Source organism: Xenopus laevis, chromosome 3S (assembly GCF_017654675.1).
Source record: "Xenopus laevis strain J_2021 chromosome 3S, Xenopus_laevis_v10.1, whole genome shotgun sequence".
NCBI lineage: Eukaryota > Metazoa > Chordata > Amphibia > Anura > Pipidae > Xenopus > Xenopus laevis.
In genome coordinates this window covers 20,644,959-20,663,411 of record NC_054376.1, presented here as the reverse complement: position 1 = coordinate 20,663,411, position 18,453 = coordinate 20,644,959, and the positions used below count along the sequence as shown (strand labels likewise).

The following is an 18,453-nucleotide window of genomic DNA, read 5'->3' as shown; positions in this document are numbered from 1 at the left end:
AAAAAAGTACGTACGCCCCAGAAAACCATATATTTTCAGAAAGTACACATTCCCACGAATCTAAATTGGTTATGCATGTCTTTCTACTCCAAAGTACCAAGCCGTAAACCATTCCTAAATTTGGTGATTTTGGTGACATTTCCAAAAATCACCTAAATATTTCCACCCTGCAGCATCGAATTTCCCACATACTTTTAGGTATCAAGATAAATCACCCCAAATATGAAAGCCTAGGGTCCTCTGAACAGTTTGATGTCCAATATGTATAGGTGTACCCAAGCACGTGGCATATAGGGGCCCCAAAAGGAAGACCCCCCATATGGTCTGTCATTTCAGGTACTGCAAAATCAAGACATATCCATAGTTTTGGGGGGGGGGGCAAAGATAGAAAAAAGTACATTCCCCCCAGAAAACCATATATTTTCGGAAAGAACACATTCCCGCGAATCCAAATTGGGTATGCATGTCTTTGTACTCCAAAGTACCAAGTCGCAAGCCTTTCCTCACCCAATTTTTTACATACAATTGTAAAACACTATAAATACTAATGCCAAGGGTCTGTTGAGCAGTTTGATGCCCAATATGCATAGATATACCAAGGCAGCTGGCATGTGCGGACCCCAAATGAAAATAGTGCATATGAGTTTTCTCCACTGCCGATTCACCTCCTGTGAACATAGACCCTTGACTTCATATTATGTGCCTCAAGACCCTCCTAACAGCAAAGACACCCCAAAACCATATATTTTTGGAAAATACACATTCGAAAGATAAAGACGCCTTTCTACACCAAACTACCAAACTGCAAAGCTTTTCTAAACGTAGAGGTTTTTACAACATTTCTAAAAATGTTGCCGTTTTTAACATTTATCGCACACAATGTTTTACTTACAAAGAAAAATCACTCTAAATATGGGCGTCAGAGGTCTACTGAATAGTCTGATGCCAAATATGCATAGATTTACCAAAGTATGTGGCGTGTACGGACCCCAAATGAAAAACATGCATATGAATTTTCATGCTAGCCAACTAAGCTGCAGAAAAGAGAGCCCCAACTGTGCGTTATGTGCCGTAAGACCCCCAAACTGTAAAAAGACCCCCAGAAAACCATATATTTTTGGGAAGCATATATTCTCGTGGACCAAACTAAGTAAAATACATCTTTTTATACAAAAGCACCAAACAGCAAAACTATACTAAAGATACATAAGGAACAATAATGCAGGGATAAAATTTCAATAAAACTGCCAAAATAGCGTAAATTAATGCAATAACAAAATAATTGATCCAACAGCGTAATTAGTGGCCGAAAACAATTATCCAATAGTCACGCTGTCAAAATAACATGTTTTTAGGCAAAACAAACGGTACAATTAACAAGTAAAAACAAACACCTGTTTGTGAGTTTTTGTGTTTACATATTTGTGCACTTCTAAAAGTTGTCTGAGTGTACAAATACATGTAAATAAGTGTACAAAAGGGACCAAGTGTCCTGTGTTCTAGAATGGCAAGTTGTAAGTAACTTTTCAATTGGTCTTCATTATTTATATTGATTTTGAATTATTTGCCTTCTTCCTCTTTACTCTTTTCAGCTTTCAAATGGGGGGGTCACCGACCCCAACTAAAAAACAAATGCTCTTTAAGGCTACACATTTATTGTTATTTCTACATTTTATTACTCATCTTTCTAGTCCTGCGTGGGTCCATTTTTTGGGACAAGTACTCGCAACCTGCAATCTGCAACCCGGACCCGCAACCCACATTTTTACATGCTTGGACCCGCTACCCAACCCGCAAGTATCTTATTTGCAACCTGGACCCGCGACCCCTGACCATTAAGAATCAGGAAGTGCTGTCATTGTACACCGGAAGTGACATCATTGGAAGTAGCCGTGATCAGAAAAAAAGAAATAAAACAGGAAGTATTGGTGGTCCACTGAACAGGTTGATGCCCAATATGTATAGGTTTACCTAAGCATGTGGTATATAGGGGCCCCAAAATGTAGACACCCCATTTGAACTATCAGTTCTGTAATTCCAGATTCTGCAAAATCAACAAATTTACATCGTTTTGGGGAGGGCAAAGGTAGAAAAAAGTATTTTCACTCCAGAAAACCATATATTTTTGGAAAGTACACATTCCCCCCAAATCCAAATTGCACGTCTTTCTACTCCAAAGCACCAAGCCGCAAACCCTTCCTAAATTTGACAATTTTGGTGACATTTTCTAAAATCACCTAAACAATTCCAACCTGCAGCATCATATTTCCCACATACTATTGAAATATTTTTGACATGAAAACAGTTTATTCCATAGAATGCTTATGGTGTGATTGGTGTTGGAAGACTAATATGGTGGCTGACTATCGACACATCCCCCAGATGCCTACAATGGTCTGGAGTGGAGATTGACAATTTGAAGCCTATGATGTTGATTTAAACCTTTTGGCGATGCAATTGGATTCCATCTGCTAACTATCCCCAGTGTACAAAGATCGATGGACGGAGGGACACGGGAAGAAAATCGCAGAGGTACATTTAACCTTAAACGGCAGATGTATATGTGGGGATCCCCTTGATGGTTCACATAGACGGGTGTGAGCTGACCGCCCAGATATGCCCTTTACGTAAATTTCTATATTGCTCCGCGTACTTACACAGTACATCATTAGGCACAACAAGGCTGTGTAAGGAGGATCCACCTTCTATTATCACCTGAGTTCGGTTGAGGTGAATGCCATTCAACATCCTGGTTGTGAGTACAATGCAGAGTTTTCCCCAATGCTCCAAAGTCTCCCCTTATGCCCTACACACAGACCACATCCCTGCATAGTGTGCTCACACTTATATATTAAAGGATTACATGCAGAGACTGTTATAATCGGACATATACTTTATTGATACTAAAACAGTCTGTAGTGAGAGACATAAGCACCTAATATTGAGAGCTAAATATCTCTGACTTCCCTGAGGATTGTGGTGCGGTCTGTGTAAGTTAATGGCTGATTGAAAAAGATATATAAAGTTGACAGCTATGCATATACCCTACCGACACACATTGCGGACTGAAGTGGGCGGATCTTGAACACACTGCGGATGGTGCACTTACTCGTGTGGTGAGACTGAGGATCTAATAATGACTTTTCACATGGATTGAACTCTAAATAAAGTATGATATTGGGACACTTTGCACTTGATTTATACACATTGAGTGTATTTTTTGTTCTTATACTGTCTCTATATTTTTTAAAAAATTATTTTATTTTTTCAAAATTTTTTATTCTTTTTCTTTTTTAAACGTTTTTGTTTATTGTTATGTTTGTGGGGTTAGATTATTCTTATATTCATACAATGGCTGATTATATTGATGTGATATTATATTTGGGATTTTGCACATACACACTTTCAAAAATAGTGGTATTGGGTATTCATGGGTTTAACTCACCACTTGTAACAAAGGGATACAGCGGGTACATATTAATTATTTAACACAGCACGGGAGGTTTACTAAATTTATACACATTAATGGCTTTTGACTTTATTACACTTATATGTAAAAGAGTGACACAAGTAAATGTGCCCGTGTAGTATATAGATTATAGATCCTAAATTAGTCGGTTTATATACACATTGATTGTCTGTCACAAGGGACACACTGAAGAGGGGTAAAAATGATAGAGGCTACATACAATGTTATAACGGGACATATAGTCAGGGGCCCAGAGATTAGATTAGTTGCAGGGGCAACTAAGCCGTTACCGAACGATAGTTTGTCAAGCAGGATTAGTTTATCAGTACAAGCGGTGGAAAGACCTTCAGAGCAGGCCTGTTAACTGTGCTCAAACTTATGATATATCTTTGGCAACATAGTTGAACGATGTGATAAGGAATTATGTTGTGATAGCAAATGTAACATAATTAAACAGAGTTGCAAAGTATCGTGTTTTTAACAAAAGAGATACACTTGTTAGAAGAAATGAATAACAGATGTAATTAAAGTATGTTAAATGCATTTTTTAGACAGTTAAGTGTTTTTAATGTGAAAGATGTAAATGGCTGTTGCGTTTCTATGATGATAACAATACGTCAGTTCCAATTTGTCTATTCTTCCCGCTAAATTCCCTTATTTAAGGCATTCTTACAACTAATTAGACACTTTGAGAAAGGCCTCAGAGGAGGCTGAAACGTTAGTCTCACATTTAAACAATAAAACTTCTTATAATTTTTTAAGACCTGTGAGTGCGGATCTCTTTTAGTGGATTTAAATTGAAATTTTTGACACTGCACCCAGGCAATGTAAACAATTTATCAAGAGTGCTGGCTACCTCGTGGACTCCCACATACTATTATGTATCAATATAAATCACCCCAAATATGAAAGCATGGGTTCCCCTGAACAGTTTGATGCCCAATATGTATAGGTGTACCTAAGCACGTGTCATATAGGGCCCCAAATTGAAGACCCCCCCATATGGTCTGTCATTTCATTTCTGCAAAATCAACACATTTACATAGTTTGGCATATAGGGGCCCAAAAATGAAGACCCAGTTTGATGCCCAATGTGTATAGGTTTACCTAAGCAGGTGGCATATAGGGGCTCTGATGGAAAAAGTATTTCCATGAGAGCTGGTTAGTTTTAAAGAGTGAGCTCTAATACTAGGCAAAGGGTGCGACCCCCCCAAACTATTAGACCTGTCAATCAAAAACTGACTCCACCTACTGCATGAAGTTGCTCAGAGGGGGAGAGTGAAGAGTCATTTGATTATTTCATAAATGGTACAGAATATTTAATTGATATATTTAGAAAGTTTCTTATTTCAGAGAGATGACTCATATTAAATCTGCAATTTTGCGATAGATACCCTTTAAGTAGCCATACAGCTAGCCATGTCTTTGATTACCCAATAACTGGGACCTGGAAACTGATTTATAGCAAATTCCTTCCAGAACCTACAGAGCATTTTTTTGGGGGGCTCAGGTACTGGACCAGGAACAGCAATTGGATACACAGCCTTTACTGGGTTGAGGCAGTTAAAGGAACAGTAACAACAAAAAAGTAATGAAAATACCATGTGATGTTGCCATGCACTGATAAAACTGATGTGTTTGCTTCCCTGCTATAGCTCATGTAAACAAGCTACTGTGTAGCAATGGTGGAAATTAAAAACAAGACTATATGGCAAAGGTAAATAGTGGATAACAGATAACACCATTATGTTCTACACAGAATTCATGTGCTGTGTAACATGAGCCTTTTCTCCTTTGAATGGCTACCCCCATTGCTAAACAGCAGCTTATTTATATAAGCTAAAGTAATGTTTCTGAAGCAAACACAGGAGTTTTACCAGTGCAGGGAAACACTGTTTATTATTTTAAAACCCTTTAATTTTTCGATGTTACTGTTCTTTTAACTCACCCAAGTGTCACTCTATATCAGGGGTAGGCAACCTGAGGCTCCGGAGCCTCATGCGGCTCTTTATCCTGCTTGCTGCGGCTCGGTCTTGTGGCTTTGTCTATCAGGTTGGCTATACGGCTATACTGCCGTCGCACCTGCGGTTACGGCTAGCTTACTGCAGTCGCACACTCAGGAAGCTGCCAGCAGGTGTAAGGGCAGTATAGACGTCCCAGGAGTGACAGGCAAGACCGAGCCGCAGCAAGATGATTCATCATGGTCCTTACAGCGGTCACAAACTCAAAACAATAGAGGGAAGATCAGCATTGAACTTCAGAAACAGAATTTACATTAAATAGATGAGAACACTAGCATTTAATAGGGTTATCCAGTGTTTAATTTATTTCAAAGTAGTCCTACACATGCACACTTCTCTTCTGTTTGTCTTAAAACGTTTAAAAGTTTATAATCTGTGTTATGTTTTGCGGCTCCAGACTATTTTTCTTTAGTGGAAGAGGGGGCAAAATGGCTCTTTTGATAGTAAAGGTTGCTGACCCCTGCTCTATATGGTACAGTGGAGGCGGCTCCTCACATATTTCGTAATGACCTGCCTGAAAGCTCTGATCTTGTCTCTATGCTGGCAAAGTTCAGTTGCAGATTCTGTTTCTCTGGCCCCATGTAGGAAGTTATGGATTTGGTAATGATCCTAGTTTCAGGGCCTCTCTGCTCAGGGAACCTTCCCAAACCCCTACAGAACATTCCAAAATAGGATATATTCAAGTCTTAACCGTGTGTCTCACAACTTTCTGGCCAACAACTCTGAAGTAGAGGTGAATCGTGCCTGGTGCTCAAGGGTTCTATGAGCCTACAGGTTAGAGCAGTGATCCCCAACCAGTAGCTCATGAGCAACATGTTGCTCTCCAACCCCTTGGATGTTGCTCTCAGTGGCCTCAAAGCAGGTGCTTATTTTTGAATTCCAGGCTTGGTGGCAAGTTTTAATTGCATAAAAACTAAGTATACTGCCAAGTTAAGCCTCCTGTAGGTTGCCAGTACACATAGGGGCTACTAAATAGCCAATCACAGCCCATATTTGGCACCACGAGGGACCTTTTCATGCTTGTGTTGCTCCCCAACTCTTTTTACATTTGAATGTGGCTCACAGGTAAAAAAGGTTGGGGACCGCTGGGTTAGAGGAATACTAGAATGCAAGGACTAAGCATTCTAGTCACTAAGAACTACTTTTTTTGAGTGCTATTCTAAGCACCTCTGCCATGTACATTCATTATTTTTTTTTTTAATACTAAGGGATATTAAAGGATACATGTACTGTTACGATGAATGGATTTTGTTACAACAGCACCACCTGCTGGTCATTTTCTGACCACCAAGTAGTCAAGGAAGTTGTGAGGAGAAAGAAAGAGCCTGCTCAGATGTTCTTCTGCTTAGGAAGATTTGAGAAAGGTTTCTAATTTTTTTTTCCTAAGAAGAACAGCCTTTCTTTCTCCTGACAACTTGGTGGTCAGACAATGACCAGCAGGTGGCACTGTTGTAACAAAACTTACTCATTGCAACAGTACATGTACCCTTTAATATTTTGGTATTAAAAGAAAAATAATGAATGTACATTGCAAAAGTGCTTAGAATAGCACCCTCATCAATTTTACATTCACTTATTTTTAAAGGAACAGTTCAGTGTGAAAATAAATACTGGGTAAATAGATATCGCTGATTAATTACTGCATGGTAACCAATCAGTGGAAACCATGAGAGCTGCAAAGCAGGAAGTAGTGTTCTGGTTATTATATTAGACATCCAGTCACTCCAGCCTTTATACATTACATTTTTAGAATAAATATTAGAAACATTTTTTATTTTGGACAGGCTAGTTATCTATTTATTATTTTTTATACTGAACAATTATTTTAAGGTTTACCTATCCTTTACCTTAGTGGGACACCTAGCACAAGACTCCCTCAACACAGGAGTTCTAAAAACACAATGATTCATAACAGAAAGTTTAGTGATCAACGTTCTATATGGTGGATTCTCGAACAGCCAGGGTTCATAGAGGGTTTTGGCTGGGACCTGGAAGCTTCTCACCAACATTACAGGGAATTTCAAAACCATTTTGCTTCTCATAGTCCTCAACTGTTTAAGTTTTGAGCTCTAGACCTTTGCAAATGAGGTATTCAAACACATTAATAGGTTTCTCACACTGTGGTTCAGTTATTAACAAATTAATTGGTGGTTTACTTTTTCAAAAGGGTCCTCCCGACTCCTCCTGCAGCTACCTGTATGACCTAAACTGTCGCCAACTGCTTCTCTCCTTGGACAGATTATAATATGGATTCCAGATCATGCACTGTTGTCTGGGCATTTGTGGTAAGATTCACTGTAACAGTTTCTGCTGTAGGCAGTCTTTACCCTCATGCACTGCACTCAATTTGGTTCCATCATTTGATCTGCCTTCAAAATAGGTAGTATAGTAGGTGTGTGTATGGTGGGAGACAGGACAACTGAGATTGGCAAAAGCCTCAGATATTGGTTGCCTTGCCGATTGGCCAAGAAGGATTATTTTTATGGGGCACCTTTGAAGATGCCTGAACATCAGTCAAAGTTACTGCTGACGGTCATCTACCTGATGATTCAGCTTAGCGTTTGTTTTGAAAACAAAGCGAAAGAATGGTTGCAGGCAAAATAGTAATTAACATGTAAGGCCACTTTACCATGTCCCATTTCATACCTAACCCAGCAAGTTTCTTTTAAGTTGTAATATTGGTGTGTAGGTGCCATCTCAGATCATTTTGACTGGTCATGTGCTTTCAGAAAGAGCCAGCACTTCAGGATGGAACTGCTTTCTGGCAGGCGATCGTTTCTTCTACTCAATGTAACTGAAGAAGTCAAAGTGGGACATTGATTTTTACTATTGAGTGCTGTTCTTAGATCTACCAGGGAGCTGTTATCTGGTTAGGTTGTTAGGCTTCTGGGGGGAGAAGGGAGGGGGTGATATCACTCAACTTGCAGTGCAGCAGTAAAGAGTGACTAAAGTTTATCAGAGCATAAATGACATGAATAAGGGCACCTGGGAAACTTGACAATATGTCTAGCCCCATGTCAGATTTCCAAATTGAATACAAAAAAAAAAAAATCAGTTTGCTCTTTTGGTCGACCTTTTTGTTTGGCACTTTCTGTGGGAAATCAACAAAAGTATGTTTAAATGAAGACACTGGCTTTGTGATGGGGTAAAAATCGATTGCTTTACTTCAATGCTACACATCAGTATATAACAAATTAACAAAAAAGTAAAAATCAAAAATAGCAGGTTATGCAGCAGGAATTAATAGAGAGGAGATGGGGCTCTGGGGGACATAGAACAGATGGGTCACTTTACAGTCTTCTCTGCCTTAGCAGCATGTGCCCAGCTCAATAGCCATGCTGTATACTTACCCTTTAATAAGACAATAAAAGGAATAGAACACTTCACCGTCTAAATGAGGAAGGACATATTTATTCATAAAACAATACATGACTGGGTGAACCCTCACTAATAACAGACAGTTATGGTTTGAGCAGTAGGAACCAGGAAGTGGCTTTGGTTCTCCCCCATGTTAGAATAGCAGACACAATATACAGATCACGTCTGTCCTACCAAGTAGACTTTATGGGCAGGAGAAAGAATCATAGTGGAAGACAACGTGCAATAAAAGATGCTCATGTATAAGAGTATGATAGCTATACAGTCAAATATTAAAAAAAAACTGAAGGCTGCAAGAGGATGTCACGTGACACACCCCATGTGGATTTTAGGACAAATCCTAGAATTGCCCCAATAAATATTTGGCTCCTCCAGATATATAGATTTCCAAGAAATCACAGTCTCGGAAATGGGAGATTTCAATCCAGAATCCTGAAGAAGTCCGCTACGGGCCCTACAATGTACCTAATATATCCGAAAGCAATAGATAATCGGAGTGATGAGGAAATGCTACATTTCATGGGGATTATAATGGGATGTGCTGCTATAGATTAAAAAAAAAAAAAAGAAGAAGAGGAGACTGACGCAACCTGGAAGGGACCCTTTAAAAATGTTAGAGTGACTAAAACCCCAAATAGATATTGCCCCGAAAAGGGGGAGAATGACAAGATATACAACCACAATATTACAACGTATATATTATATACATAATAGCCCCCCCCAAAAAAAGTGACCCGAAGTTTAATAATGTGGAACACTAGGGGGATGGCTGAAGTGGGATTTGGGGTTTTATACCAGCTGGGGTCCACTAGGCAAATCTGTCATAACTCCCAGTAGCCACTACTTCTAGCTTTGCTCAGCCAGCTGCTGGTAGAGCAATGAAAGCAACATTTTGATTTGCTGACGTGGATTAATGTCCAGGTAGTGGTACAATAGCAGCTGTCTACAGGGTTAAGGGTTAGCAGTTTTATAGGATGTTATTGCTATCACCCAGGCACTAGATTACTTGGATTTCTAATGGAAGTGTTTGCAACCAGAAACTGCATTTAAAGGAGAATACAACCTGTTCGGGGGAAAAAATCTGTACCACCCCACCCCAGGTAGACCCCCCTTCCTCCTCCCCCCAGGCTAACTACCCCCTCTGGAAAATGCCCCATACTCCATACTTACCCCTCGGCGCAGATTCTTCCAGCGGAGTTCCACAAATCCATCTTCAGCGATCTCTGTAAACTGACTGGTAGATCGGTATTTCTCCACATGCGCAGTTGAAGCAGTTTTCTGGATTGCGACAACTGCACATGCGTAAAATTACCTCTCAGTCAGCTTACAGAGATTGCGGAAGATGGAGGCGTGCAACTCCGCTGGAAGAGTTGCATGTGTGTATGGGGCATTTCCCCGGGGGTGGGGGTAGTTAGCTTGGGGGAGGAGGGAGGGGGTCTACCTGGGGTGGGGGGTATGGGTTTTTTTTCCCCAAACAGATTGAATTCTCCTTTAAAGCACAAGGAAAGTCAATGGGCCAATTTGTTGGGTTCCTCCAAGTGACTCCATCATTTGTATAAGCTTCCTCATACTGAAGTAAGAAATTTAATTTAAATACAATCAATTAAGATTCTGCATTGTTTCTGAAATATCAAGTTTATATTCACTATCCCTCTCTCAGCATCTGTTTCTCTTCATTCTGTCTTCATGCAGCAGTTGGGTGTCAGGTGAATGATCCAATATATCAGATTGAATTAGAGCTCACTCAAATAACGGATTCCGTTACAAACAAAATCTAACAAAATAACTGACTTTTGCACAAATTCTGAACGTAGAGAGACACACGATGTCTGGTGATTTTAATAAAGTGAGCTCTTAATAAATCTTCTAGGTAAAAGGGTCCCCCCAATAAGATATATTGGATCATTCAGCTGGCACCCAACTCCTGAATGAACAGATTAACTTGATTATTTCAGAAACGGTAGAGAATTTCTAATTGATTGTATTTAGAAAGTTTTCTTATTTCAGTATGCTGAAATAAATACACTGGCCCAGGGTAGTTTTCTGCAGAGCAGTCCACTGGCATCTTCCCAAGCATCCACTGTGTCTTAGACATTCAGACTTGTGCAGGAGAGAACCTTTCCAAAGAGCTGTGCACTGGGTATACACCAAATGTGGAGTGGAACGGAGGATACTTGGGAAGATGCTGGGAACTTATCCTGCCAAAAACTACCCCTACTTTCTAAAAGATGAGCACCTGCCCCTGGTAAGTAGTAAGAGTCACTGGGAGTGCCCAACAAATTGACCTCACAGTCACAATTTCATTGTTCTTTACGGTCCAGTGTGTTTTTTTCCCATTTCAATATGACATGACTCCCAGCGTAGGTTGCAGTTGAACGGACCATCACATCCCCCGCCCCAATTGTCTACCCAAGAGTCAATTAAAAACACTTTAAGTACTCACATGTCCCCAAAACTCTTCCAAATAACCATATTATGCCAACACAGCCATATGCCTGCACACTGCTGTTTAGTGCAGAGAGATTTCATTCAGAATATTGGCTGTGAGATAGAGCTTACAAACCCAGGGAAATGGCAAGAAAGGGAGAAATCAGTGAGTAGGCAAAATGGAGCCTAAGTGGATAGAGGCCTTTAGATCACTCTAAAGCAGTGCTGTCCAACTTATTACATACAGTATAGTGGCCAAATTGTATGTCATACAACATGTTGGAGATCTGGACTGAATTAAAATGATGACAGTGAAGTCTATGACGTATGTAAGTAGACTGGGGGCCATAAAAATTGTTTGGAGGGGAACATCCTGACCGCGGGGCTCCAGTTGGACAGCCCTGCTCTAAAGAAATCTCCAACCTCACCGCTCTTGCTCCTGGCACAAATAACCCTGACCAAACGTCCAACCTTTCCCTCACACACCAATCAATCATCCCTACAGAACAGGCCAAGTTTTCCCCCTCACTCTGCCTACCCGGCTACTCCCCCTTCAGCAACATCCCAGTTTCCAACATAGATTAAAAATAATAGTCTGAAAGAATTTTGCAGGCCTATCACAACACTTGCGTTCCATCCAGAACCTTATTCCATGGACCCTCAAACTCCAGATTTTATGCGCAACTGGTGCTCTGGTGTTTGCAGTTAGTCACAGTCCATATGGGCCCTTTGTGGGGGGGCCCTTACTGAGCTTCAGCAGGCTCTGGCTGTGCTGGGGGTGTTGGAGGACTCAGAGGCTTGGAGAAATTCGTTTCCAGGATGTGATGCTGCAGATGGCGAACCCATTGTTCCTGGATGGAAAGGGGACCCTGGAACTGGATGTCGCAGAACCTGTGAGAGGGAGAAAGAATCACTATAGCTATAGGCTAAGGCACTGCTCTCTTCATGTCGGGGTGAAAGGACTTGTGTTCTCACACTTACACATCAAATCCAGGTGTTGGAGCAAAAAATTTGTTCTAAACCATTTCTCTCACAGAAAAATAGGATTTATGTACTCACCGTTAAATCCGTTTCTCTGAAGTCCACAGGGGGACACAGGAGACCTATGGGGTAAAGCTCCATCATCCAGGAGGCAGGACACTTTGACAGTTGAAAGAGGGCATGCCAGGACTACTCCAGCTTTACCCCTAGCACTTCCTCTCTTACCTCCAATGGTACCAAAGACTGGACACCAGGAAGAAAACAGAACAGGAACACCATTTTAACTATATACATGCATGAACTGGGTGGGATGTCCTGTGTCACCCTGTTGACTTCAGAGAAATGGTTTTAACGGTGAGTACATAAATTCTATTTTCTCTGACGTCTCGGGGGGGACACAGGAGACATATGGGGAAATACCAAAGCAGCCCCACATGCAACAGGGGGGAGGGGACACAGTGTGTGGGAATGCTAGCCATTTAGGCCTGCACCACTGCCTGCAGTACTTTATGGCTAAAAGCTGTTTCCGCTGATGCAAAGGTATCCATGCGGTAACATTTTGTAAATGTATGAATGGATGACCAGGTAGCCGCTCTGCAAATCTGCTCCACCAAGACGGAGTTCCTCCAGGCACAGGATGCCCCCATTGCTCTCATAGAACGTGCTCTCAGGTGAAGAGGTGAGGACTTCCCTTTTGATATATATGCTTTCCCAATAGCTTCTATGATCCATCTTGATATGGTGGTCTTGGATACTGACTGACCTGCCTTCTGGCCTGAAGGGATAACGAATAGCGAATCAGAGCGACAAATTTTGTGTGCGATTGATATAGACTTTGAGGGCTCCAGTGCATAGACGACATCCAGTGCATAGAGGCGTTTTTCCTTGGGATTCTTCAAATCAGAGCATAGAGATGGTACCACTATCTCTTGGTTGAGAAGGAATGCGGACACCACCTTAATGATGGCTTAGTGTGTAGCACAGCTTTATCCTTGTGGAATACTATCAGATTTGGATCGCATGACAGTGCTCCTAGTTCTGAGACTCTTCGGGCCGTTGAAATAGCTACCAGGAATACTTCTTTCCAAGTGAGCCATTAAAGTTCCACTGATGAAATTGGCTCAAACGAGGATCCAATAATGTTGTTAGCACTAGGTTTAAGTCCCAGGTGGGTGGTGATGGCGGAGTTACATGTGCCACTCCTTGAAGAAACTCCTTAACTGCGCTGTGGCTGAAATCTGCACCTTGAGCGAATTAAGTTGCAGACCCATGTCTAGGCCTTTTTGCAGAAAAGAAAAAATTGCAGATACAGAAAATTCCTCAAATGAAACCCCATTTTGTTGGCACCACGAATAGTAACTTTTCCATACTCCGATATATTCTTCTCTGTGACGAAGAGTCAAACTCCAGACCCAGAAAGACCATTCGGCGTGATGGCCGAACAGTTGATCTACCATCCGAATTGTTGTATTAATTCGGTTGCTTGACTAAATGTAATTTCCAGTGTGTTGGCCTTGAGAAGAAGGTCTTTCAAATAGGGCATCAGTGATATTCCTTTGAGTCTCATCAATGCTGCCATGACTGCCACTAGCTTTGTGAACACCCTTGGGGTCGAGGATAGGCCAAACGGCAGAGCCACAAACTGGTAATGGTGATTGTGTGTCAGGGAGCCGGGAGCTCCCTCCAGGGAGGTAGTCGGGATCAAGGAGGAAGCCTTCTTGAGGGTGCAAGGTCGCGGTGTCCAAGGGGTTAATCCAGAGAGTAGTCAGAATCCAGGCAAGAGTTCAGGGGCAGGCAGATAACAGCAAAGTCCAAAGGCCAGGCAGGGGTCAAGGATAATAATCAGGATCAGGATAAGGAATATTAACACACAGGGAACCCAGGAAATACTTAGGGCAAGGTTTCCTATACTTGGGCGCCATCCTGGCGTCTAAACAGGCTTTTTATTTGAATTTGGCGCCTTAATGACGTCATTGACGTCCTTGCGCCGACGTCGGCGCACTGACGTCATCGCGCCGGCGCCGCTTACCCACGTGGCGGCCATGGGCGCCGCCATCTTGGGAGCGACGCCGGCAGGAGAGGACGCGCCGCCCGGAGCTCCTGGGCCTGCTCCGGGCGGCGATCGTTACAGTACCCCCCCCTTCACGGGGGGCCTCCGGACCACCAGGACTTGGCTTCTGGGGAAACTTGGAATGGAACTCCCTCACCAGACGAGGAGCATGGACATCAGAGTATCCTTCCCAGGAGCATTCTTCAGGGCCAAAGCCCTTCCACTTGATGAGGTACTGAAGAGACCCCCTGGAGATTCTGGAGTCAAGGATCTTCTCCACTTCATATTCTTGTTGACCATCCACAGAGATAGTAGGAGGAGGAGGCTGGACAACAGAAAAGCGGTTGGAGGTAGCGGGTTTCACCAAGGAGACATGAAACACGTTGGGAATTCGCATCTCAGGAGGAAGCTGAAGTCTGACAGCCACAGGATTGATCACCTCCAGGATGGAAAAAGGACCTACGAACCTCGGACCCAACTTAGGAGATGGTACCTTCAACCGAATGTTCCTGGAAGACAACCAGACTTTATCACCGACCTTGTAGGGAGGAGAGGGTCTACGTCTACGATCTGCAAACGTCTTAAGAACCAGAGCACTCTTCTCCAGATTGGACTTGGTTGCGGCCCAAATAGCAGACATGTGGGCTGCATGGTCATCAGCGGCCGGAACATCGGACAACACAAAGTCTTGTGGGAAGGCTTGAGGATGTTGACCATACACCGCCATAAATGGGGACCTTCCAGTTGGAAGTGTGGCAGGCATTGTTATGAGCAAATTCCGCCCACGGGAGGAGATCAGACCAATCATCTTGACAAAGGGAAACGTGGTTCCTCAAGAACTGTTCCAGGGCTTGGTTGACACGTTCAGCTGCCCCATTCGTCTGCGGGTGGTATGCAGATGAAAACTGAAGAACAATTCCCAGGTCTTTGCATAGGGAAAGCCAGAACTTGGCAGTAAACTGTGTGCCTCTATCGGAGACAATCTCCACCGGGAAACCATGAAGGCGGAAGATGTACTGGATAAATAGCTGGGACAACTCCACCGCAGAGGGCAACTTCTTCAGAGGGATGAAATGGGCCATTTTGGAGAAACGATCAATGACAACCCAGATCACCGTGTTCCCACAGGAGGGAGGAAGTTCGACAATGAAGTCCATGGACAGGTGGGTCCAGGGACAGGAAGGAACTGGCAAGGGCTGTAGTAACCCACTGGGGCGGGAGTGACTTGACTTAGATGTGGCACAAACATTACAAGCAGCAACAAAGTCTTTCACATCTTTGCGGATATCAGGCCACCAGACCAGGCGTCGTAAGAGTTCAAGAGTTTTAGCTGGGCCAGGGTGTCCGGCTTGCCTGGAGCAATGGGTCTGTTGCAGGATAGGCAGACGCAGCTCAGGAGGAACAAATGCCATCCCAATGGGAGTACCGGAAGGAGCAGGCAGACTGACCAGCCAGGATTTGGTCGGCAAACTGTGGATACAGGGAGGCAATAATCTTGACTGGAGGGATGATTGGCTCTTGTCTCTCAGGAGAGCGGTCCACCGGAGTGAAGCTACGAGACAAGGCATCGGCCTTCCGATTCTTGGAGCCTGGGCGATAAGTCAAGATAAAATTAAATCGAGAGAAGAAGAGAGCCCACCTTGCCTGTCTGGGGTTTAGCCTCTTGAGGGACTGGATGAACTCGAGATTCTTATGATCGGTGTAAATCTGAACAGGAATCAGAGAACCCTCCAAGAGGTGACGCCATTCTTCAAGGGCGAGTTTAACAGCCAAGAGTTCTCGGTTCCCGACATCGTAGTTCTGCTCTGCGGACGAGAACTTCTTGGAGAAATAAGCACAGGGGTGCAACTTCCCATCAGTGGGGGCTCCGACTTCAGAAGCATCAACTTCGATGCAGAAGGGTAGTTCAGGATTGGGGTGTCGGAGGACAGAAGCGGACGTGAAGGCCTCTTTCAAGGACTGAAAAGCATCAATGGCAGATGGAGGCCACAAGCTGGGTTTACCCCCTTTCCGGATGAGGGCCAGGATAGGTGCAATGCGGGAAGAGAACCCCCGGATGAACTGCCGATAGTAATTAGCAAATCCGATAAATCTCTGGATTGCCTTGGTACACAGCGGGAGAGGCCACTCCTGGATGGCAGACACTTTCACGGGATCCATCTCAAATCCCTCAGGAGAGATAATGTATCCTAGGAAGGGGATCTTAGACACCTCGAAGACGCACTTCTCCAACTTGGCGAAGAGAGAGTTCTTCCTCAAACGAGAGAGTACCTCCTTCACCTGGGAGCGATGGCTTTCTAGGTCTTTAGAAAAGATCAGGATGTCGTCCAGGTACACGACTACGAACCTTCCTAGGAGATCCCGGAACACATCGTTAACAAACTCCTGGAAGACGGCAGGGGCATTGCAAAGGCCAAAGGGCATAACGAGATATTCATAGTGCCCGTCACGAGTGTTGAAAGCCGTCTTCCATTCATCACCCTCACGGATGCGAATGAGGTTGTACGCCCCACGGAGATCCAACTTAGTGAAGTTTTTAGCCCCCTTCAATTGGTCAAAGAGTTCGGCAATCAAGGGCAAGGGATACCGGTTCTTAACCGTAATCTTATTAAGACCCCGGTAGTCGATGCAAGGACGAAGGCCTCCATCCTTCTTTTCCACGAAGAAGAATCCAGCCCCGGCAGGAGAGGTAGAAGGGCGAATAAACCCCCGCTGAAGATTTTCTTGGATATACTGCTTCATAGCAGTGGTCTCCGCTGGAGAGAGAGGATAAGTACGACCTCTAGGGGGCATGGTTCCAGGCAGGAGATCGACAGGACAATCGTATTGTCGATGTGGAGGAAGGAATTCTGCAGACTTCTTACAGAACACATCAGCGAATTCCTTGTAAAAGGGGGGTAGAGTCTTCAGATCAGACAAAGAGATATTCACCCTCCGGAGGGGTTCAGCAGGAAGGCAGTGCTGCTGGCAAAATGGGCTCCAACGGGAAATCTGTCCTGCGGACCAATCAATGGAAGGATTATGCAGGCGCAGCCAAGGAAGACCCAACACAACTGGAACGGATGGGCAGGAAATAATTAGGAACGAAAGTCTTTCTTTATGCAATGTCCCAACCTGCACAGGCAATTCCCCAGTCGTCATGGAGATAAATTCAGCCTCCAGGGGTCTGTCGTCAATGGCTGTGACTCGGAGAGGAGTAGACAATGGGAATAAGGGAACTTCCAAGTGTTTGGCGAACAGAGCGTCCATGAAGTTCCCAGCAGCTCCAGAGTCAATGAAAGCAGAGCCAACAATAGTCTTAGTGGCTAGGCGAATCTGTAAAGGAAGGAGAAACCTGTGAGTGTTCTCTTGAGACTTTGGAGTAGTGCCCCCTACATGTGTTACCCTAGATATACCTCGGGGAACAGAACTCGTGGGCTTCGCTGGACAAGAATTCGCAAAATGAGACTGTCCGCCACAATACAGACATAAGCCAGCCATTCATCTACGGAGTCTTTCTTGTTCGGAGAGACGAGCCCTTCCAACCTGCATCGGTTCCTCCGGAGGAGAAGGAGGAGCTTGAGCAGCTGGAGTTTGCAAGAGAGGTCTCTGGAAGCGAGGTGCCAACACGGGTTGAAATCGTTTACAATGCTCCCTCTCTACTTGATGCTCTCTGAGACGAGTGTCCACTTTAATGGACAGTGCAATCAGATCTTCCAGCAGATCAGGGAACTCCCTGGAGACAAGATCATCTTTAATGCGAATAGACAGACCTTGATAGAATACGGCCTTATAGGCATCGTCATTCCAGGAAGTTTCAGCCATCAAAGTTCTAAAGTCAATAGCATAGTCACTGACGCTGCGGTTTCCCTGTCGGAGTTGCAGGAGACGAGAAGGAGCATTAGTGACCCGACCCGGGGCATCAAACACAGTACGGAATGTTTGCAGAAAAGCCTTGGCATCAAAAGTCAGTGGAGAATTCTTCTCCCAAAGAGATGTTGCCCACTCAAGCGGTTTGCCCACCAAACGAGACATTACATACCCCACCTTGGAACGTTCATTGGGGAAGTGCGAGGGTTGAAACTCGAACTGGATCTGGCACTGTGTAGCAAAACCTCTGCAGGCCTGTGGGTCCCCACTGAAGCGAG

At 43.7% G+C, this 18,453-nt stretch overlaps 1 protein-coding gene across 5 annotated transcripts in view; it reads right to left on the bottom strand.

The window, feature by feature from the left end:
• Positions 1 to 10,765: 10,765 nt before the first annotated feature.
• Positions 10,766 to 18,453, bottom strand: part of wiz.S (widely interspaced zinc finger motifs S homeolog) — a 100,493-nt gene continuing 92,805 nt past the window's right edge. For all 5 annotated transcript variants that reach the window (XM_018254981.2, XM_018254985.2, XM_018254984.2 and 2 more), the window contains one exon: positions 10,766 to 12,186. In XM_018254981.2, coding sequence (XP_018110470.1) covers positions 12,039 to 12,186 — 148 coding nt within the window. In that variant the 3' untranslated portion in view covers positions 10,766 to 12,038. The remainder of the gene's footprint in view (positions 12,187 to 18,453) is intronic.